Raw genomic sequence first — 24,130 nt, 5'->3', positions numbered from 1 at the left:
ACTGCAGGTGATCGCAGAGAGAGAGGAGTGCCCTGAGAGGTTGGAGAGACAGAGTTTAAGAATAAAAGGTTACACACTTAGAAAGTGTGGGTGACCCCAGAGAGAGGAGCACTCTGAAAGGTTGGAAAAAGTTAAAGTTATGCACTTAGAAAGTGTGGGCTACCTCAAAGGGAGGAGCGCCAGAACGATGGTTTTTAAAACTCTAGGTAAACAAACTGAAACATAGAATGCCTTGCTCTTCTGCTAAAGTTACCCATTGTCTTTTGCATATCATCATGATTCACTGCAAACCTGACAAAAGCAGATCGCTTTATTCTTTCCTCCATCCCATATTTGTTTTTAGCACTAGACCAGGGTTCTGGGTTTTATGTATTTGTTTATCAAACATTTACATGGCCCTCACTATGTGTCTGGAACTATTCTACGCACTTTTACAAATTGTTGCAAAAATGTAAGCATCATATAACCCTAGGAGGTAGGAGCTATAATTTTATCCCCATTCTCAGATGGGGAAACTGGGCTCTATAAAGAGGTTATTTACTCAAGGTCACACAAAAGGATAGTGGCAGAGCTAAGACTCAACTGTAAGTGATCTGCCTCCAGAATCCAAGCTTAGAATCATGGCTCTGTGCTACATTTGTTTAGTAGTTTAATATTTCCGTAAAAATTGCTGTCCTCAAATTTTTAGAGCACTTTCCTGAGTTATGGTTACCATAGGAGAGGATCTGAGAGAAGGACTGACTAGGGCCTCAACCAAACTCACCGATGTGTTGTAAATAATAAATTGTTTATTTCCCAGTATTATAAAGATTATTAAATCAGTAGAGGTTGCGTTAACATCACTTTAGTCAAATGTCCAACACAGTTTCTGATTACGAAATAACCCCTTGCAGTTTCTTCTATTACCCTAAAATTTTGAAAATTCATCCTCACAGTCCATCAGTACATTCCTTGAATTGATCTTTGGGGACCTTTGAATAGCTACTACAGGCAAAATGCAGACTATGCACCATGAGAGATTTTACCAAACACAAGGCTTTTCTCTCCTAGAAGCTTATAATCTAGTTGAGATCATATAATATATTTCCCTAAGTGAGCAGCTAACAATACAAAGCAGTAAATAATAAATGTCAAAAAACTATTAGAAATAATAAGGAAGTTAGGGACCTGTTTCTTTCTGCTCCACTAGTTCATTATACAGACCCTTATTAGAGCAATTATCTCACTGTAATTATTCACATGGTGTGCCTAATTTACCTGCCTGTCTCCAATAGAATGTTAGCCCCTTGAGGGCAAGGATACAGTTTTATTCATCATTGTGTCTTCAGTGTTTAACACATTGTCTGCAGTATAATAGATACTCAGCATATGCTTGATGAGTGAATGAATGAGGTCTACAGCAGGCAGGCATTTGCTCTGTGGCTGGTGTGCAAGGGGAACATTTAATCTCTGCAGCAAGTTGTATTGGCTTGGATCTCAGCTCTGCCTTTGAAAAGCTGTATGACCCTGAAAAATGTACTTGATTTCTCTGCACTTCATTTTGCTCACTGGTAATATTAGAATAATAGTACTATTCGGTATCGGCTAATTTTACCATGGAACAAATCACCCCCCACCTAATGACTTGTAATAGTGGCAGTTCATTCCACGCAAGAGTTCTGTGGCTCAGTAACTTAGCTATGTCGGCTCTCCTGGTGCCGCTGGGCTAATTCACACATCGAGTTCAAGCGTCAGGACAGCCAGGGACCGTGCGGTAGCTCCCCTGCCACTGGCTATCCTGGGCTTTCCCCATTGTCCCTGGCGGGGTTCAAAGAGGGAGAATTGAAGCTCACAAGGCCTCCTGAGGCTCAGATTTGGGACTGGCCCGGAATTACTTCTGGCACATTCTCCTGGCCAAAACAAGCCACATTCAGGGGGTGGGGAGACAGACTCTGCTCTTGACTGGAAGAACAGTCGAGCCTCATTACTATGGAGTGTTTATACCAGGAAGAAGGCAGCACTGAGCTGTTCGGCAGTCCACTGTCCTCCCCATGGGGCTGGCAAGAGGATTAATAAGACATGCAAAGGACTTAGACTAGCGTCCACCACACACATCATAAGCACACTGAAAATTAGCTATGGTTATTCTGCACAAGCAGCCAGGAAAGGTTTCAAAGCAGAAAGGAATCTGAGTCTGATCTTGAGAAGTGGGTGTGATTTCTCTACATAGACAAACAAGGCCTCTCATAAAGACACAACTTAAGCATCAGGCACTAGGTGTGAAACGGGATGTGTTCAGAAAACAGTAACGGCAGACTTCCCTGAAGAGCTAGAATGGGACCCAGGGACTCGGGAACGCTTGGCCAAGACATCAGGCTCGACCCTGGGGCGATGACAAACCACTGGCTTTTGACTAAATGTTAGCCAATAGCACTATTTCTTAGCTTTTATTATTTTATATTTTTTTGTCCTTCAATAAGCTCTTTGATGGTGATGGCTTTGCAGTATTTCTCCATGTCTACCCAAGATTAAAAATGAAGCGCTGGAAATCCACAGGTTTTCTCCGGGTTTTACCACTTCCAGGTTTTGGGGGAACTATGAGTTCCTTCTTCACTCGATTTTAGTGTAAAACAAAATGAATTCTCCCTCCATCCGCCCATGTTACCACAGCAGCAATCTTAAAGGTGACACTACAGGAAGGAGGTCTTGACTAATCATAAAACGCCTAGGGAGGCCAGGCTCTGACGTTTATACAACGCAGCGATGACTCGTAAATCTCAAGCACTGAAGTCAAGAATGAGGAAAATAAAGTTTCAGTATGGCTATGCCTTCATGTTAGGCATCAAAACCCTTGCAGAACTTCTCCGAAGATCATCCCGAGTCTGTCCAGTCCCATGAGATGGACCTGAGCTCCGGAGCCCGGGGCCGCCGTGGGCCGCGCCACCCTGAGGCCGCCCAGCCTGCGGGAAGGCAGCATCTTCAGCAGCTTCCCACTGTACATAGTTTAAATGCAGACTCACTGATGACTAATTTTGATAATGTCGTCGAAGTATGAAGACTGCTTGAATTAAATGACTACATGGTCATATTTAACTTTTTTTATTATAAGACAATTCTGGCTTCTCTTATGCCATGTGAAATCCATCCTGCTGAACGCTCCCGACTATAGTCACGTCCTTCCTGCCATTTTAAAAACAATAATGGCAGACATGTGAGCTGCTGATAGTGCTCAGCAGGACAGATCAAACACACAGATGCAATTTCTGTATGTTGAACAGTGAAGTAGGGTAAAATTCAAATACTTAGAATCACTTAGTAGCTAGCATCTGATTGGTGCAAATTGAACCTTTCATAACGGGTTTTATTGTAAATAGTGTCATACCATTTGGGAGTTCTGCAATAATTTCAATTAAAGCCAATGCAAGTTGGGGGTATGAGATTTACATGATAGATATGTTAGTTTGTGCACAGATTATAAAGGGATTTTTTATTATCAATATTCTTTTTTTAATTGTTCAAAAAAAGCTGTAATTGTATTTTTTTCCTGAAATTTTTAACATTCTCAAATAGCGTAACTGAAAAACCCAGAAGGAAACAAACAGCCTGGCCACTTCATTCCAATGCCTTTCAGAACTACAGGCCCCAAGTCTCCCTCTTTCCTTTCCACCCTAGTTGTTAAATAAACACTAAAAGGTAGTTAAAATTTTTGGAATGTGACTTTCACATTGTTTGGAAGCAACAAAGATCCTAGTAATCATAATTAGTGATCAGTATATCCTCTCAGTTAAAAATTAAAATCAAAGTATTTAGAGGTCTACAAAATACATTTTAATTCCTTTACGATGAAATGGAAAGATGGCAATAATTTTAGTGATCAATACTCTTATTCACCTTTGGCTTTAGTTCCAAATACTTCATTGGAAGCTTATAAAAGATCAGTATCAAAAGCATACTATACAAATAGTACTTTGCATGTATGAGATTTTGGTGACCCACCACATACTTGACAGCTTAATTGCTAATGAAACAGAATCCAAAAAAGACTTTATTATAGAATCACACAATCTTCCTAAATATAGGAAATTCAAAAAAGAAAAAAATCAAAACTTACAGCAGAGCCAGAAGATTTGGATAATCTGTTCTCTTTCTTTCTCCTGCTCTAAAAAAAACCCTTTTCTGTCGTTTTGCCATGTATTTGGGCTTTTTATTATAAATATGAATATGAGAAAACAGCCTCTCAGTGAGGTCTGAATAAAGGTGGTCTCACTCTCAGAGAACCTAGGACCTTGGCAGAGGAGGCCTTTGTGAGGGAAAATGCTTCAATCTGATCCTCCTTCACTTATCTAAGAGCAAAGGTCCCAGATGCATGTTAACATTTATTATTCTAGATGGGGAATTCCCTATTGCTGAACTAAAGAATTTTCAGTTTTACCCCTCCCTTATGCAGGTGTCTATCTCTCACAAATCACAGAGGAAGGTGCCCTGATGTGTATTTCAATAGGTTTACTAATCAGAACACATCAAATTACCATGAATCATATTCATATATTTAATAGCAAACAAAACTCAATTTAACTCAAATCCAGCTTTCTTTCACGTTCATTTTATTCAAGGGCAAGCCTTTGTTTTTCTGCTTTTTTTCCTCCCTTTCTTTCTTGGACATCTCAACCCCCATTGACAACCAAAACAGATATAAATGTAAGGGGCTAATCCATCACGGGGTGAACCTGGAGAACATGCCCTCTGCCAAAATGCATGTGAATCTCTGGTACAGCTAAAATTCCAGAATCAAGCTGGTTCATTTTGCATGCTAAGCAGGGTCAAAAATGTGAGCTCTATGTGGCCATCCTTATATATCATATGAGCTCCAACATACAAAGGTTACCTATGTGAGATTGCAGCTGGGTTTCCTAGCACTTGATCCTAGCTCCTCCAAATCAGAGACTCCTCACTGAAAGACAAATCTGGTGATGTGATGATCTTCCCATAAAAAAAAATGCAACTTCTGAACCCTTATCCGTTGAAGAGTTGACAGAGAAGTTCAGAGATCATTGTTTAACCAGACAAAATGATGGAGAAAATATGTTTTCCAACAAGATCATAAAGCTTGAATAATGCAAGGAGACAAATGTACAGTGAAGGGCTGGCCTCTTTTCTACCAGCTCTAAATCTCCCTCCCCTGGTTTGTACACTGGGCCACTCACCACTTAGGTAAGGGCTAGTGTCTTCCAAGCCAGACCCAAGCCCCCAGATACCAAGGTGCCAGAAAGTGGCATCTTGGCATAGTTGGAGATCAGACAATTTCTGCATTTCATGGGGGGGGGGGGGCAGGGGGCAGGGGCAGGAAAAACGGCATCCCAATGTAGTGAAATCTGCAAACAACAGCACATATATACACACAAAAAAAAGTTTGCATACTGCACAGAGCGCTTGAAGATCATAAATCTATGCATGAGGAAGATGTAGTGGAAATTTTGGGGAGGATTAGAGTTTATTTTTGTCATCTCTGTGAGACAGCTACTCATTCATCCAGATCACAGCTAAGAAAAAAGCTGGTCACAGAAATTAGCAGTTTCAGCTCAGCGGCGCAGTCGCCAGCCTGTGAAGGCAGAGAGAAATTGACTAATTAGCAATGCGCACTAAAACTTGACGGTTCTTTATAGAGAGAGGAGAGAGGAGAGGGACGGAGGGGGGCTCACTTTCCCCTCTTTCTTCCAAAGATGTTTGAAATCGCAGTCATTTACGCTCGACAATTTTTACAATAGCCTTGAGCCATAATTTTGCGAGTCTCTCCAGCATCCATCCCCCTGTACGGTCGCTCTCTGCTGGCCAAGCACGACCGTTTCTCTCCCCAACCGTGGATTTCCTATTACTCTCGTCACGACTCACTGCGCCCCGGGCCCAGGGATAATGATGTGTTGTTTCTTGGTAGCATAATTTGTCACACGCACATTTTTTCTTCTTCTTCTCTTGCAGAAAGCTCTGCCCCTCTCCCTCTCTCCCTCTCTCCCTCTTTCTCCCTCTCCTGCATTCTCTTGCTGTTGCTAATTCATGGGGATCAAATGATGGACGACAAAATAAATCGTGCAGAGTGACCGCCTGGAGTCGGGACCAGAAGGTGCCCCCCAAGGAGAAGGCGCCCACCACCACCACCCCAAGGAGACCGCAAACCTCCGGAAAGGAAGGACAATCGGTTTTGGGAGAAGCGTTAAGTGAGGCTTGACTTTGCAGCCGGTTGAAAGCAGGTAAGTTTCTGGCCTTGTGTGTATTAGGCTGTGTCTTTGGGTTGCTGGCGGGGGAGGAGGGAGAGCCTTATCCGAGGGGTGGGGGCAGTTGGCGGGGAATCGCTCCGAAGCAATACAACTCCTATTGCAAGAAATAAGCAGGGGAAATAATGAGGGGGAGAGAAGAGAGGAGCAGAGGAAAGGGGCCAGGAAAAGATGGGGGCACCCCGGCGCGCGGAGCGCGTGGGAGGTCCGGCCCGGTCCGGTTCCGAGACTCTGGAGATTGTTCGGGAAAGCCGGGCTTTGGGGGCGGGGGCGCCGTGCGGGCGGGCGCTGGAGGGCGCGGGGGCGCCCGGAAGGCTGGTAAGTGAGCGCTCCGGAGCCCAGCGGTGCGGACGCGAGCCGCGGTCCCGGTGAGCCGCCGGTTAGCGGCGCGGCGGGACCCCCGCAGCCGGACGGCGGCTCGGCGGGCTCAGGCGGCCGGCGGGCGGCGGGGCCTGGAAGGCGCAGCCCAGGGTGGGACCCGGCGCGCCGCCTTGCCGCCGCGGCCGCCCAAAGAAGTAGTTCCATGGCTGGGGAGGCCGCGGGCCCGGGCCCGGGCGGGGGTCCCCGGCCGCCAGCCCAACCCCGCCCTCGCCGGCGCCGCCCGCGCTGCCAACTTCTCGGCGCTCGGGGCGCGCAGCGCACCCCGGCCCCGGCCCGCCCGGCCCCGCGTCCTCGGAGGGCGGCGCCCTGCCCAACTTCGGCGCCCGGAGATGCGGGCGGGCCCGGGGCGCCAGGGGACGGCGAGCGATCGGGAGGCCGGCCGGGCGCGGGGCGGGGAGCAGGCTGCCGGGAACCCCGCCCGGACCCTCGCGGGGGCGCCGGGCACCGGGAGCACTGGCCTCGCCCGCCCTCGCCACTGCCGGGCGCCCCCGGCCCCCAAACGGGGACGCGGTGGGGAGCGCAGGGGGCGCAAGGCGGGGGGGCCCTCGGCCGACGGTGCCCGGCCCGGCGCCCCGCCTCTGCCCGCAGCCGCGCAGGGACGCCGGCCAGCCGCGGGGCCTCGGCCGCCGGAGCCGGGGCGGGGCTGGGAAAGTGCGGGGCCAAGTGCGGCGGCGGCCCGGGCCGCGGGGAGCGGGCGGCAGCGCACGGGGCAGGCCCCTGGGTGGCGCTCCGGGACCCGGGCGGACCTGGATGGGCTCCCACGCCGGGGTCCGAGGCGCGCGACTGCGGCTCTCCGCCCTCCCGCCCCCGGCCACACCCCACCCCTCACCTCCTTCTCCTCCCTCCCTCCGCCCTGTCTGCCAGGTTGGAGGCGGGCTTAAAGCCAGGTGCGCCCAGCCAGCTCGCCATGTCCAGATCCGGGGACAGGACCTCCACCTTCGACCCCAGCCACAGCGACAACCTGCTGCACGGCCTCAACCTGCTGTGGAGGAAGCAGCTGTTCTGCGACGTGACCCTGACGGCCCAGGGCCAGCAGTTTCACTGCCACAAGGCCGTGCTGGCCTCCTGCTCGCAGTACTTCCGATCGCTCTTCTCCAGTCACCCGCCCCTCGGGGGAGGCGTCGGCGGCCAGGACGGCCTGGGGGTCCCCAAGGACCAGCAGCAACCGCAGCAGCAGCAGCCGCCGCAGGAGGAACCCGGGACACCTTCCTCCTCCCCCGACGACAAGCTGCTGACCAGCCCCCGAGCCATCAACAACCTGGTGCTGCAGGGTTGCTCGGCCATCGGGCTGCGCCTGGTGCTCGAGTACCTCTACACGGCCAACGTGACCCTGTCCCTGGACACGGCGGAGGAGGTGCTGTCCGTCAGCAAGATCTTGCACATCCCGCAGGTCACCAAGCTCTGCGTGCAGTTCCTCAACGACCAGATCTCGGTGCAGAACTACAAGCAGGTGTGCAAGATCGCCGCGCTGCACGGCCTGGAGGAGACCAAGAAGCTGGCCAACAAGTACCTGGTGGAGGACGTGCTTCTGCTCAACTTCGAGGAGATGCGCGCCCTGCTGGACTCGCTGCCGCCCCCCGTGGAGTCGGAGCTGGCCCTCTTCCAGATGTCCGTGCTGTGGCTGGAGCACGACCGCGACGCCCGCATGCAACATGCGCCCGACCTCATGAAGCGCCTCCGCTTCGCGCTCATCCCGGCCCCCGAGCTGGTGGAGCGCGTCCAGTCCGTGGATTTCATGCGCACCGACCCAGTGTGCCAGAAGCTGCTGCTGGACGCCATGAACTACCACCTGATGCCCTTCCGGCAGCACTGCCGGCAGAGCCTGTCCAGCAGGTAGGAGACACCCCCAGGGGCCGGGGTGGGGGAGGGGTTCCGGGCGTGCGGCCCCACCGCGGGAAACCCGCGCAGACACCCGCCACTGTGCCGGCAAAGTCGGCTTCAGGGCCCTGAAAGGTCGAGGGGAACTGGCCTAACAGCGCCTGAGCGCGAGAAAGCCCGGGTTCCCTGCTCCCTGGGGCGAGGAGCGTGGCCCCTCTGGACCGAACTTGGCAGGCAGGCGGGGCAAAGGCCGGGCGGCCACCAGTGCAGGTTGGAGCCCCCTCTGCGCAGTCCTCCCTCCAAACCCCGATGAGCTTGCTGGAGGAAAGGGATTCTGAGAGGACAGTCCCCACCCCACTCCACCTTTCTCTTGCCTCGGGCGAGCAGAGGTACCCCGCGAGGCCTCGAGAGGAGAGCTTTCATTCTTTTTTATCAGACACTCAGGTTGGGTTTTCTTGTTTGTTTGTTAGGGAGGGTCCAGTTCTCCTTGGAGGTTAGTGCTCCAAAGGCTTTGGCTGCTAGGGTCGCCCTTGGAAATTCCTCCTCACCTACCCAAACTTCTCTATCTTGCGGAAAGACTTTCCTTTTCACTTTGAAGTGGAGCAAGGCAAAAGGTTTCAGGTTGTCAGAGGGAGTCATGCCTAGTGCTCCCATCTCAAAGGGGAGCACAGCCCACCATTGGGAGGAGGGCGGTCGTCAGCTCGTTAGGTCTCTGTGCCTGCTTGCAAATCACAAAGAAGTTGAGGAGTCGCAGTTGCTCTTGTTGTTTGGAAATGTTTCTCAGTGTTGCAAATAAGATTTCATGTCAAAGGGGAGAGAGAAATGATGCCTTTCAAAATGCCAAGGAAACCTTGGGAATTGACAATCGTGTTTCACTGGCTCCAATTTTAAAAACCCTTTTGAATGAGCCCTAGCAGGGGGCTTCTTTCTCTTTTTAGAAAAGAGAAGCAGTATCTTCTCAGGGTTCTCGTGATAAAATATCATGATCCCAGATGCCAGGCTACCCAGCACAATCCACCAGAGCATTCTACTAGAAAATCCATGGTTCGTGACCCTGCACGGCATTTTCCCATTCAGGAAGATGTCCGAAGGATGAAGTCCACTTTGTGCAACCTTATGGAATTAAGTATTTACTGTTTCATCATGACATTTCTCCTGGACTCACATAACTAAAGTTTTCAGAAATGGAAGATATTTTGTACAGATGTTTAGGCAGCTCTGGTGTTCAGGTGAGGCTCACAAGAAGCACGGGAAATCCTGACCTCAGGAATCTCTTAAGTTGGTTTTCTGTCTGTGAGAGACGATGTATTGAATTCTGTCAAAAGATGACAGTAGGACAATAACACGAGCAAGAATCCAAACCCTCATGGGGTTGAATGGTGAGCACTGGAGTCCAAGTGAGCATGAGAATTTGGAATATTTATATTTTGTAAGAGCTTTGGATTTGTCTAAAGATCAAAAGCTTAGTGACAGGCAAAAGGGGGGTGAATGGTTATAGTCCTGAACATACATCTGTTCATAGTTTTTAAAATATATACAATCTAGTATAAATTCAGAAAGCAAGAGGGATAATAAAATTAAGATTTTACTTGTTCTAAGAGTAATTTTGGAATATGAGATACTATACATTTGGTCCAATAAATAATTTCTGAACCCAGATGTACTTTACCTAAGTATGTCCTAGGGCTCAATGTTAGAAGAGTTGACTTTCAAAATGCAAAATCCATTTCCCACCTCGTCTGGATTCAGCACACCAGCTGGGGCCTGCTGGCTCTGTCCTGGTGGATGACTGAGATACCAGGCTGCCTGGCTCCGTGGCGACACCTTCCAGCTCCACTGGGCCATGTCATTTGAAGGATATGTAGTGGTGTCTAACCAATGAATGCTTACAAGTGTCAGGATGCTGCAAGAATCTGATACTTCTGCGGTAGGAAGAAAACTATTTTCTTTTAAAAGCGGAAGATAGAGAAAAGAAAACAGCTCATGTGAATCTATTTTATCTCAAAGTAATATAATTTAGACTTTGTTCCATTATTGATAACTGTAGCATTTTAGTTTTTAGGGACTAATTACTTTATTATAATTTTCATTCACAGAAAGAATGCAGAATAACCATCAAGATCTTAACTTTAATGCAGACAAAAATACTGTAACCAATAGTATTATATCTTCCCATTTATAACAGCATCAGCATAATATAAAAATGTCCTCATGCAGTTTAACACAGGAATGTGTTGTTTTTGCTACTGCATCATTTTTACTTAAGACCCTTGAGAAAGGCATTGTATTCATTACATTTTATCCACCTGTAGTTTTTAAAGTCTAAATATGAAGAGTTCCTCAAATTCAAAAAAGGAATTGGAAAATTGAGATTGACAGATCTGTTGGAATAAGTACAAACCATAAGGAAATAGGATAACTTCAAAAATAATTTACCTGTCTGAGAATATATATTATCTATAGAAAGTAGGGTTATTAATATAATAATAATATTTTTTAAATGTTTAAAAAAATTACAAAGTAATTTTGAATTGCTTAAGTCTAGGAATAAAGCAACCCAAGAGTGAAGACTTTGTAAGTGCCCAAATTAATTTTCAACTTTCACTCTAGTCACTTAGATTTTCTGAATATGACATTTATACCCAGATTCATATTTTAATTTAGCAAACTAAGTACTAAGGATGATACATAAAAAATAAGATACTTATTATTTTATATTTAAATATTTACATAACTAATTTAAGACAACAGGACTTGAGTAGACAAAAATTAAAATATTTTGAACTCATATCTTTGTTATTTTTGTTTTATTGCAAGAAACAGGAATCTTAAGAAATAAGTTCTTTAAGAAGTTTCTGAAAAAGTCATTATTAGAGGCTTCTAAAGCATGACAATTTAATTTAATGCAGTGGCATGATATACAATGTTTAGTACTTTGAAAGTAAGTGTCAAAAGACACGTAGTCTGTTTAGCATAAGTAACTCAAAAAGCTTCTTTTTTATTTATATTTAAAAATTTTTGTGACATAGTAATTGTCCCAAGCTAATCAAATTGGACTGGGTTAATTAACTTTCATTTTACATTTTCATTGCACCTCACAATATAACAGCTAAATCAATACTTACTGACAGTCAGATGAACTAAGGTTATAAAATAAGAGCACCTCAGGATTTCCCTTCACCAATGTGTTCCCTCAGTGCATGCTACTATTGCACATAACAAAAGTCTTATTGAACCTTCTACAAGAAAACACCTGTAAGGGAAAAGCACTCATGAAAATAAGTATATTTTTTTAAACGTTTAACCACCAACCACATACAACCTGTACTGAAGTGTAATTTTGAAGAGATTGCATTTTATAGAAGAGAGATATCTACCTTATAAAGACTTCACTTTCTATGAAACAGTCTATTTAAACATTTCACATAAATTAATTAAAAATCTATTTAAACATCAAGAGTACGATTATCTATTTGCTAAAATGACTTGCAATAATTTTAAAAACCATTAGATTTCCTAACATAGTTTTGATTCCTGGCTTTGGTGCTTAGAAAGTATTTCTTTAAATGTAGGACAATATTTTTTCTATTGGTTCTTTCCCTAAGACCTGAATAACAGCCTTAACAAAGCAAACTAATCTTGCATCCATGCATTCTCTAAATTGTTACTTTCCTTCATATCAATTTGATACCCTCAGATTAGAAGTTGTTAGGTACTAAGATTTTGTATCAAATTACTCAACCATTCAGAATACAATTTGTTTATTATCTGAAACAGGACCATTGATTACAAAATCATATCTCAGGTGTGGGAGCCAAACAGTTATATCCTACAATCAAAAGGCAATTAGAGTAGGTATTAATGCATTGTACTAGTTTAGAAGACTACTGATGGAAGTGGACACATTCAAATTTTAATTCATTCTTGTATTTTCCCTCCATAATTATGAACATTTTAAGGTTCTCTCATTACCTTAGCTAATTTCTAAGTACCTCAATTTTCTTAAAAATACAGTCAAAAATATATTCTTTATTTACAGCACCTGCTTCATTACCAGGTGATAGTCTAGGCATTTTACAAATGCTAAAGTACTGAATGCTTTCAAGAGCCCTTAGGGATGGGACCATCATTAGTCTTGTTTTATACTTAGGGAAACTGATAACACAGAGGAGTTCAGCATTTTGCTCATGTTTGCACAGCTGAGAAGTGGCGGAGGAAGTCTAAGCCCAGGCAGTATGGCTCTGGAGTCAGTGTTCTCCTCCACAGTGTTTTGCTTCTTGCTCGGAGCCTCTCTGTTAGGATATAATCTGCAGATTACCCTAGGAATTATGTATATGTAGACTTAAGACTTTCCTTTTGGAAAGAATCTTGTGAGGATTAAATATTAATGGATCTGACTTCAAAAGAAGTTAAGGAGAGGTATTGTTCTAGGCCTGGGGTCAACATTTTTTTTTCTGTAAAAGACTAAATAGTAATTATTTTTTACTTTGAGCGTCACACAATCGCTGTTGAAACTACCCCACTCTTCCCTTGTGGTACAAAACCAGCCATAGACAATACATAAATGAATGGATGTGGCTGCATTACAATAAGATGTCATTTGTGGGCACTGAAATTTCATATGATTTTCTTATGTTGTGAAATGTTATTCTTCTTTTAATTTTTCAACCATTTAAAAACATAAAAACCATTGTGTGTGTTTTTATAGATTCTATTATGGGCTGGATCTGTTGTGTGAGTCCTAGTTTGCTCAGCCCTCTTGCAGGCATGCAGAATACATCAATGAACAAAATGGATGTGATATTTTGCCCTTATTCTAGTGGAAATAATCCCATTGGTCTTTCCACTTCCACTTGGAAAAAATTCACATCTATGTAATTCTACCATGTCAATTTCTACTCCAACTTTCCATAAGAATTGAAGTATTTCCATTAAGAATTTAAATAGCAATCTCAGGAAGCTACGTAGTGATTAAAACAGTGAATGAGTTGCTCATTTTTTCAAGCATACTGGATGTAGAACCCACTAATATAGATTGGTCATTATTCAGAAGATGTTTAAATATAATTTATAAGGTATTTTACTGATTTCCAGTAGGAAATTAGTCAGGCACATTCAACGCACTGCTTTCTGAAATTGGCATATATTCAGCAAAACTATCAAGGCACAGAAACGAACATGTGAACAACTGTTTTTCTAAATGCAACCCTTTGTCTCCAGCTGCCTTATCAAAGGGCATGTATTGTTAGGACTCCTGACTTCTGGGTGAATCAGCAGGGTTGAGACTGCCTATCACACAGCCTGCCTTCTCCAGGTGAGTAGCCTCCTAGCTGAGGTGTCTGTCTCCCCCACTAGATCACGTGCCTGACCTTTATCTTAAGGGGTGAGTTCAGTATGAATTGGTATTGGTCATAAGAAGAATTGAGGTGGGAAATTAGGATGTGGTTTAGTTTAGTGTGAATTGCCAAAGTCAATGTGAAATAAAAGTGGAGGTTACTTTAAGGATAATTATACCCACACATGGCTGATGTTTACCAATAATAATAGTTGCTCTCACTGAGTTCCTACAATGAGCTTCACTCAGATTCTTTCTAGTCCTTATAACGTCCTTCAATCTCCTTAAAGATTAGAAAATTGAGGCTAGGAGAAGATAAAAATTTGTCCAGTGATCTGAATAGTGTTGAGTTTGGAGCTGGTGGTTCTCACCGGAAGACCACTCTCTTTTTATGAGTGTGTATTATAGATATGGCTTCTACAAAATAGTCTAATCAATACCTTCCATATCTTTGTTTTATTATATGCAGAAGTGATTATAAGTTCCAACTTTAAATGTTTCACTTCCCCACACCACCCAACCAATGAAGAAGAGTGAGGTGAATACATTAGAAAGCCAAATTCTATCCTACTGGTCTCTCATACTTAATTATTAGTTAAGAGATTAAGGGGCTAAAGAATGAGGTTGTTGAGATTTGTCACTATGATATTGACTTACTGAAAATAGGAAAAAACAATTTATTTTAAGTAAATCAATAAAATTAAGAACTTTTAGTTTAACTATAAAAAATAATTGTGAAGATAAATCAAACCTAAAGAAAGCCTTGGAGCTTGAATTTGAACCAATAGTTTTTTTCCTCTCTAGATTTTTGTGCATGGGAGTACTAGACCAGTATCAGCTTTGTTTCTGTGAGGGCAGTAGGAAGCTATTCACACTGATTGCACTTACAGGTGATAAATACAATAGGTGGAAGCCGGAATTATAAAAATGCCTGTACGTTTTAATAACATAAAATAAGATTATTCTAATTGGAAATTTATTCTGTTTATATTTTGTGTCAAGAAAATCATTCTAACAATTGTTATGCCATAAATGTTTATGTCTTCTGTCATTCATTTAGATTTTCAGAAAATATATTCATTGTTATGTCCTTCCCGTTAACTTCCAAGATAACTCATGATGCATGAATTACTAATGATGATTTCTTTAAAAAACAAAACAAAACGCTGTTATGATATGTGAAAGAGTGACTTTGCCAAGGGAGGAACTCTCAGTTGTAATATAGATGATACAGTGAATATGTCTATTTTTCTGCAAATATCAAAAGAGCTTCTTTATTCACAAATAATATTAACAAAAACAGGGTTAGAACCATTTGCAACATTAGAGTAAAGCAGAAATATACTAGAGAAAGCCAACAATAGTGAGGGAATGAAAATGGCAAATATTTTTGGTGGAGAGAGGGAAAACAAATTATAAAGAAGTGGCAAAAAGAAAAAGAAGCAGTAAGGAAAATGCAAGGAAATGTGGGCAAAGGAATTATTGAGCGATAACCCATCTGAAAAAGAAAGAAAAAGTTGATAGCTTTTGGGAAGGATGGACAAGGAAATTCTAGAGCTTGAAGAGTAGGTGTTCAATATTTGTTTTGGACAAATACATACAAATTTAGAAGGATTTAAGTCATTATATACCCATCTTACATAATTTAAAAGTTATAAACAAAGTTCCACTAAAAGGGGAAAGTCAATCCCCCAAAGAAAGAAATGTTTCCCCAAGAAAAAAAAGGTCAGTATTGGTACCTTTGTTCCTGTAATTCAGTTCAGCTCAGTAATTAAGTATTTGTAATCTGAGTTACTCAAGATGTTTCTATAAAATCTCTTTGTTCTTATGGAACGTAATTCAGTAGTCTTAGAAGTGTCAGAGTTCAAAGGGGACAGCCTGTTATGCCAACAGTAGGAGATGAAAATATAACTCCATTCTTTGTAAAATTATCTGAATTCTCTATAACTGGAGCTGGAGGCAGATCTGCGCAGCGAGGGGTGGTCACGATGTTGGGCAGCTTTTCTAAGCCCATGCCCATGACTCCTCCATGCCACAGTGGAACTGGGGTGGTATTCACTCTTTACCACTAAAAGTTCTGTTATGGAATATCCCCCACATTTTTGTACAAATAATTCAAAGTGTATTGAAGTTATATAATGCACCAAGCCCCTACTAGGTTTTGAGGTACAGAGTTGAACAAGATAGAGACTTTGTTGGCTTCATGTAGTTTCCAATGTACAGGAAAAAAGTAAATAATTACACAGATTCATCAGACTGCTAATATATGCAGAGCCAGGGCCTGGCATGCCATATGACAGGGCAGTGTGACCTTGAAGGGTAGCCAAAGAAGACTTTCTCTACAAAGAAACTAAGGTGAGCGGGTCCACAGTGCTAGGTCTGGGAGAAGGCAGGTGTGCACTGGGGTTGGAACGTGAGCTGAGAGAAGCGTGCACGGATGAGCACCAGGTGGGGATGAATCTGGTGGCCCTCAAGGGACTGAAAGGTGTGTGTGGCCAGGGGTGATGCAGAGAAGGTTGTCCAAATCACAGAGGAGGTTGTAGGCCCTGCCAGGGATCACCCATTGCAGAGATGAATTCCATCATGGAAAAACGCAGCATGCTCTCTGTACTTGAACTGAAAGAATAGGCAATGGAACAGTTTGAAACCATAAACCTGGGTGTGTGTGCATGCTGGCTCCACTTTAGCTGAGTCCCACATCAGCAAAATGGGTTAATAAGTACAGTTCCACTTGGCTGGGGTTTTAAATGATCAGCTGAGACAATGAAAACAACCATTATCAACATAAAACATGCCATTTAAAATTAACGTATTATTACTTTCAAAAGATGCATGAAGGAGAATTTACCTGAATATACATTTCTGCCCATCAAGAAAACTCTCAACCTTATCTGTGATTCACTGATCACACAGAATTAGAGATGCTGAAGGCCAGAAGATGAGTTGAAGGCACCCTGAGGTGAACACAGGGTATCAGAAGAAATAGAGAAATTGGAATTTCTGATTGCTTCTCAGCCATTTATATTTAATTCTTCAAAGGGAAAACGATGGCCTTTTTAGGTATAAAGGTCTTTCTTTTCTTTCTTTCACAGAGGACAGTCTCTTTTCTTTCTAGTCTCATAAACTCGAGTTTAGTGGCTGCACACCCACGTCTGGCTCTCCGCTCCCCCAGCGCTGCAAGTGGGTTGGTGACTTGCACCTGTGCAGGGCTTTGAGCTTCCTCCCAGCTCAGCGGGGCCACTGCATGGAGACGGGCTCACTGGGGGCTGCAGAGAAGTGAACTGAAGAATGACGGTCGGTTTCACTTCCCTGCCTCGTGCAGCTTCAGGTGCCTCTGAAGGCAGGCGAGGCCAGGGAAACGCAGAGGAGGAGGAAGAGAGAGAAAGGCCCAGGATCATAGAAGGAGTCCTTGAAAATACAGAGGTGTGGCTGGAAAATGTAGAGGGATGTGTGGCCGTGTGTCGCAGACACAGTACATGCTGTTGGGGGCCAGCTTTAAAATTTCTCTACAGTGACTTCCGATGTTTGTTTGGATTGCCAAAGGTCTATATTGTATGTTGGAGTGTGGACGGACAGCCTGGCACTAAGGGATTTACTGGGTTTGGAGGGTCAACTTTTCATCAAACAAAAAATAGTCTTATTTGTAAATCCTGCTTAGAAGAAAGCAGCTGACCACTGTCTGGCCCTGATTTCTAGTGCCCCTCAAAGACTAACCACACCAGAACATCCTGGGCGAATGGAAAGGGGGAATGCCAGATCTGTGAGTAAGGCAGGGAAGCTCTGAAGGAAAACTTTAATACTTTAAGATGCACACTGGGACCTCAGCACTGCCGACATCAGGGGCATGAGCAGGCAGTCACTGACGCTGTGAGGAATCCCAGCCAGTATCGGTGTATCCTAGACGCAGAAGTGTGTGCCTGTAGCCCAGACCATGTTGGTGGCTTGGTTACTATAACGACTGTACCACTACTGTCAGTGGTAATTCCTGTGATCTCCCTGTCTTATGCTTTTAACAAACCTTCCCTCAATAGGACATCTGTAGGCAGGGCCTGCAAAGCTATATGGATGAGTGAGATAGAGAGAATATGGCATAATAGGAGATACAAATGAAAAGGTTATGTTATGGTGCAAACACTTTAAACAGTCCTATTGTATAGAGATCAAAACTTAAAAGACAAATGTGGGTCAAATGCCACCTGGACCACTTTAAACTGGCTCTTTATGATAATTTACTTAAGCTGTGTTCAGGTTAACCTATGGAATATACCTAAGAACACCCATCTCATTAGGGTAATACTGAATGATGCACTAACTTCTATACAACACTTAACATGGTGCCTGGCTGTGAATACTTACAAATTTATAGTTTTCACTTTTATAGGAATAGTTCTACTTATGTCTAGTTTGCCTTTTTGCTCGCTCATTAGGACCCCATCCCATATAATCTGTTCACTCCATGGCTGGATTCTCACAGCCTGAGTCCAGGGCCCCTGTTCTAGTGGCAATGTTTCTGCTGTCTGTTTATCCACCTTTGAGTGAACTACACAGCTTGGGCCAGCCTGGAGTCTGTCCATCCCCTTGATCTACCCATGTCACTGGTCATAAATGTTAGGAAAACCATGGTGGATTCACACTGAACAGCTTTACTGAGAGCCAATTTATACAATTCACCCGCTTAAAGTGTATAATCCAGTCGTTTTTAGTGTATTCTCAGTGTTAAGTAGCCATTGCCCCAATTAGCTTTAAAACATTTCTATCAACATCCCTAAAAAGACCCCATGCCTGTTAGCAATCAGCCCCCATTTTCCCCTGCCCTCTGCAGCTCTAGGTAACCAGTCATCTGTTTTCTATCTCCATAGAGCTATAAATTTGCTTATTATGGACATTTCATATAAATGGGATCATGCAATATATGGTCTTTTTGACTGGCTTCTTTCTTTAGCAGTGTTTCCCAAGTTCATCTATGCTGTAGGGTAACAGTACTTCATTCCTTTTCATGGCTAAATAGTATTCCACTTTATGGATATACCACCTTTTATTTGTCCATAATTGGACATTTGGGTTGTTATCTACTTTTTGCCAGTATGAACACAGCTGCTGTGAGCATCCATAGGAACTCATTGTATGGGCATACGTGTCTATCCTTCTCGGGTGTGTCCTTGGCGTAGCCGTGCTGGCTGTGTGGTTCTCAGGCAGTGGTGAACAAACACTTGACTTCTTGAAGAGCTGTCAGACTGTTCTCCAGGGAAGCTGCGCCATTCTGCGTCCTTCCCTCCTTCCCAGCAGTTTACAACAACTCCAGTTTTCCCACATCCTCAGCAACACTATAGTCAGTGTTTTTGGCTGTAGCCTAGTGGTCATGAAGGGCTGTGTCCTGGGGACCTGGATTTCCCCAGGGGCCCATAATGTTGAGCATCTTTTCATGTGCTACTGACCACTTGTATGTCTGATTTTTAGAAAATGTCTGTTCAAATCCTTTGGTCTCTTTTTTAGTTGGGTTAAATTGTCTTTTCAGACAGGAAGTTTGTAAGCATTTTCAGTAGGGCTTCTTACGGCTGCTAGATCACAGCTGGGCTCACCCTCTGCAGGAACTGGGTGTTGTATTTGGCAAAATGAAAAAATGGAAAGAAGATGCATGGAAATCTTCCCGTTTGGTGTGGCAAAGGCAGTATCTGTGCTTGACTTTGGTGGTGTTTGCTCATTTGGCTGATTATTTTGGCTTTGTGTTGACTTCAGCATTCTGTTTTGACTTGGCTTAGCAAATATTTTATTCAAAGAACAAATAGTCAACACTCAAGTAATTTAGTTAAATCTTCTGAAGGGCACATGATAAATTTTTATTTGAACTTTGTTTATATAAGAATCACTTCAGGGGAAATTAAGTGAAATTTTTTGACTGCCAAGGCAGTGATAATTCATAAGAAGCACCACAGAAGAAAAAGAAATATGTCAAAAGAAAAAAAATTTGAAAAACAAATGCTCTCAGTTGAAAGAGGATGCAAAAGTGTTCCTTATGGGGATCAGTAGGAAACAGCAAAGCCTAAGAATCTCAGTCACAGCTGGGATTCAGCTGAGGGCTTCACTACACATATCACCAAAGCAGTTTCTGACACGGAGAAGTTACATTCATCATGAGAATAACTTGTCCAGTTTCATCTTCCTTTGCTACAGTGTCCTTGCAGTTTTCCTCAGGGACAAAAAAAATATCTGCTGCTCTTGACAAGATGCTACTTCTGTTTCTCTTAGGAGGCTGGGTTCTGTCATGTCACCAACTGTTGCTTTGCATGTGTGGATATGGAAGAATGTTCAGCAATTCATTTCCTAAGCTTGATGTTTATGCTTCTGAATGGAACATTTCTAGTTTTGATCATGAACCTCTTTGGACAGTCAAGTGTTGGCTTTTGATTAGATTTACATTTCTATCACATAACAAGAAAGACTTTAGGTGCCTTTCAGATCGGAGTGAAAGTGGTAGGAATTGTAACATGGATTTCTTTATGTGGACAGTCAAGGGCAGAAAGTTATCAAAAATATGTGCTGGCTTTGTAGTTATGGGGATGCATTACCAACAGATCCTCAAACAGCAGGCACCTTGAAATCAGTCACTGGTCTGTGTGTTTAGAAGGCAGATATCCTCTTCCCTCGGCAGAAGCCTTGGCAGCTGAGAGAAGACACCTAATGCCAGGCAGCCACTTCAGAACCCGTAGGAGCTGAGTAAGTCCAGTGGTCACTCCGACATTCTGATATTCAAAGTTCATACAGACAAAGCAAAACAAATATTCAAGCACCACTGTCAATGCACCTCACTCAGGTGTGCGATCTCCCCAGAGTTAGGCAGCTGCAGACTGAGCCAGCAGCAATCTTCCAAGTAAAACCATTCCCGGAAGAGCCCCTCACACCTTCCCTCACCCTCATCCAACAGAGAGCCCCGCTGGCAGAGAACAGCAGCCTGTGTGACCTAGAAGGAATGATCCCCCTCAGAAAAAACTTTCTGGAGATGCTTCACTGTTTGTAATGGCAAGGGAGCTTCAGAGGCTTGGAGCATAAGAAACATTAAAAAATTTGTGAAAACATGAGAAGTCCCAGTTGTACAGCTTTATAGACACTCAGCTGAGTCTGCCATCAGGTTTTGTGGTCACTCCCGCCTTGAGCTGTGTCTGTGCTTCTCCCTCCCAGTTGTTCTTTGCCCGTTGGAACATTGCCATCCATTAACATTTACTGCATATACAGTACCAAGCACCAAACGAAGTGGTCGATAAGGAGCCCGCCCCCGCGCCCCTATTCCTAATTCTCCACACACAGTGTGGTTGCTAGGTGGCAGTACAGTACAGCTGTGGTGGGGCAGGTTAGGAGGGCCTTTCTCAGGGCAGCCACCCACGTTTGGCCACAGAAGCTCCTTCCCAGGGTCAGTTCCCAAGAGAGTGTAAACTCACTGGTCCCTTTATGCCCCAGCTCCTGGCGGCGGGACAGTCCTGCTAAGGAAGGCTGTTAGATCTGCCTCAGCACTTCTAACAGAGAGACCTCTGGGCTCTCCTCCTCTTCTTGCAACGACACCAGTCCTATCAGATTAGGGCCCCACCCTTGTGACCTCATGTGACCTAAGCTACCTCCTCAGGACCCGTCTCCAAATACAGTCCCACTGTGGGTTAGGGCTTCACTGTGTGGATCTGGGGGAGGTGCAGTTGGGGCCCTAACAAGAGCCAAGGCTGGGACATGAGGAATTAGAAAACAGGTTAGGGACTAACTGGGATGTCACTCTTGGGCCACTTCTACACAGGGGCAGTCACACAGGCGGTTGAGCAATTACCCAGGTCAGTACCTTATTAGTAGCTCTTCCTGTAACACAAAGTTAAAAGAGAAAGCAAAAGCAAAGTGCAAAGAGCTCAGGTCCTATTTCCTCAGCCCAAGAAAAGCTTGCCTAAATCAGTGGTTCTCTTAAGAACTAACTGTCAAGGTTTTTAGAAAATGTACCTTCCCCAGCTCCACCCTGGAGATTGCAAATAGATTGCTCTGGAAGGTGGGCCCAGGAAGCTGAATGTGAGTGACCCCTGGGTTCTCTTGGTCTCAGTGGTTTTGGACCACACATTGAAAATCATAAACAGATAATTGCTTCTGTTTTCCAATTTGCTGCATTATCTATAAAACATGGGAGAAAATACTGATAGTAATTTCCTGAAAGTTTGAGACAGATCAGTTGTGAAATTTAAAAAAATCTGATCAACTGACATGAGAAAAGAGGAAAATGAGTACTAGAGAAAGTTGCTGGAACCAGACCCCAGAGGACTTGTTTCCTGATGCTGGGATTTGGGTACCTCCTGCACTAGGGAATTTTTGGCACCATTCCAGACATACAGTCTAAGCCCACAGTTCAGCTTAAGAGAACGTGGTGGATTCTCCCAGAATACTTTGTTCCCGCCTGTCAATGACCTGCTGACTGGAAAAGATATTGTCATGTGTGGGCTGACTGGGGGTCCTGGAGGGTCTGTAAATACTCTTTCCAGGGGGAGACAGAGGAGAGCCCCTAGACCCCGCAAGGCCTGGAGCTGGGGTTTACTTGAGCTCTCAGCTCCTCCAGGGCCGGTGAAGCAGTGAAGAGCAGAAAGAACCGGTGCCCCAGAGGGGGCGGGAGAGGAAGGAGGCGACTAAGGGAATCCTGCCCCACCCACAGCAGCAGTGCACCCCGAGGGGGTCCCACAGCCGCATCTCGCTGTCTCCGCAGCACCCACCCTGGGCCTGCCTCAGTCCCTGGCTGCTTATCACCCCAAAATGAGGGTGACCTTCTCCATTCATCTTCACCCCAGGATGATTTCACAGAATTATTCTCCCCCTAAAAATAAATTCTCCGCCCACTTGGAAGGTATCAGCTGACGCCCCTGTTCTCGAAGATCCTGGACACCTACGTGTGGCCCCGGCTCGTCCTAGAGAAGCCGGAGGGACAGATCGGTCACTGGCTGACACCCCCTCCAAGCCCCAGCGAGGCAGCCCCTGCAGTGAGTCCCGGCCTGGAGCAGCCTGCGCGGCAGGAGGCGGGCCCAGATCCTCAGCCCAGCTTCCTAGCTTGGCCCGGGAAATCTTTCCCTGGAGTCAGAGGAACGGATGAAACCGGGCTTCCAGTCACGTGGTGGGATTGGCCACGTCCCCCAGGCATCACTCAGGGTGGCGGAACTTTCTCTGGATTGAGATTTTTGCTAAAATGTCGTATTTGCTGCTATGTCCTTAATTCTCAGAGACAAGGAATTTGAGCAGGCTTCGTTAGATCCTGAACTTGAATTTTCAGCATGATTTTGTGATCTGGCATCTTTCTGCACTTTTTCTTGGGCAGCAACGTTCGCAGTTTCATCAGGTCCGGAAGCCACTCTTAGCTCTTCAAAAAACAAGCCAGACGGGAGGCAGAGAGAGAGAGGGCAGAGGACGTCTCGGTGATGAGCCTGGCCCTCGGGAGGCCGCAAGAGCCTGGTAACTGGGCTACACTGCAGGCTCACATGCAGGCGGTTTTTGTGAGTCCACCACCGGCATACGAGCGGTGCCTTATCCCTTCTGTCACTCGGCCACACCAGCCTGAACGGCTCCTTTGTGTCACGCTGCGCAGGACACTTCTCCGAAGGGGAAGAGCTTTCTCCCACCCCGCAGACGCTGCCCCCCCCGCCCCCACCCGCCCCCACCCGCCAATCTTACCGCTGGGCGAGCACCGGCGCTAGTGAGCAGGGACACCCGGAGCCCCGCTTGCGGGCAGGAGGGCTCGTCTGAGAGGTAATACCGGCCTCGCAACTTCCACACAGGATGTGGCGAGGATTCATGAGGTGCTGTTTCTTCTGCAGTTTATGCTCTTCAGAAGAAGGCACTAAGTACGAGGTATCAGAATCACGGATTATACAGGCACTCAAGCAGAGAAGATATTCAACAGCTTCTAGCTACTAAAGAAGCTTTAATCTGGGAGGTATGGGAGGAGGGGGCCACCATCCCTCCTGAAGCAGAGGGCCAAGAGTGGAGTGAGCAGAGCTGCGTACAGCCTGAGGGTCGGCCCGCCCCGGCCCTTGAGGGACTCAGATGGGGCCCTAAGGCTTTCCTGCCCCGGGCCCCTCCAGCATCATCAGCCAACCCACAGGTCTGGTGCCCGAGGAATGGAGCTAAAACAGACTGCCCCTCGCTGGCGGGGCCACGGCTGCGTTCTGGAATTCACGCAGTCAGGGAGGGACTGAGGAAGGGGCTGGGAAGATGGCCATTCACCACTGCACTGTGCAGGGCTCTCTCAGTAAGGGTGCTGGTCTCACCGGCACAGAAGAAGTGGCAGCACGGGCTGTAGCTGGGTTTGCACAGGTCTATATCTTAAAGTCCTTGCTTCTCACAT

The 24,130-nt window shown here is 45.3% G+C and overlaps 1 protein-coding gene across 2 annotated transcripts in view; it reads left to right on the top strand.

The window, feature by feature from the left end:
* The first annotated feature begins 5,332 nt into the window (after nt 1–5,332).
* The window catches only part of KLHL14 (kelch like family member 14), a 185,959-nt gene continuing 167,161 nt past the window's right edge, over nt 5,333–24,130 (top strand). The window contains exons 1-2 of one of the 2 annotated variants that reach the window (XM_037004747.2): nt 5,333–6,224; nt 7,494–8,462. In XM_037004747.2, the coding sequence (XP_036860642.2) occupies nt 7,537–8,462 (926 nt within the window). In that variant the 5' untranslated portion in view covers nt 5,333–6,224; nt 7,494–7,536. Of the gene's footprint in view, nt 6,225–6,263; nt 6,617–7,493; nt 8,463–24,130 lie in introns of those variants that run through there. The other variant, XM_073212730.1, reaches the window with a different exon arrangement.

The sequence above is a fragment of the Manis javanica genome, chromosome 9 (genome assembly GCF_040802235.1).
Source record: "Manis javanica isolate MJ-LG chromosome 9, MJ_LKY, whole genome shotgun sequence".
Taxonomy (NCBI): Eukaryota; Metazoa; Chordata; class Mammalia; order Pholidota; family Manidae; genus Manis; species Manis javanica.
The sequence above is the reverse complement of the archived record's forward strand: the minus strand, read 5'-3'. Positions and strand labels throughout refer to the sequence as shown.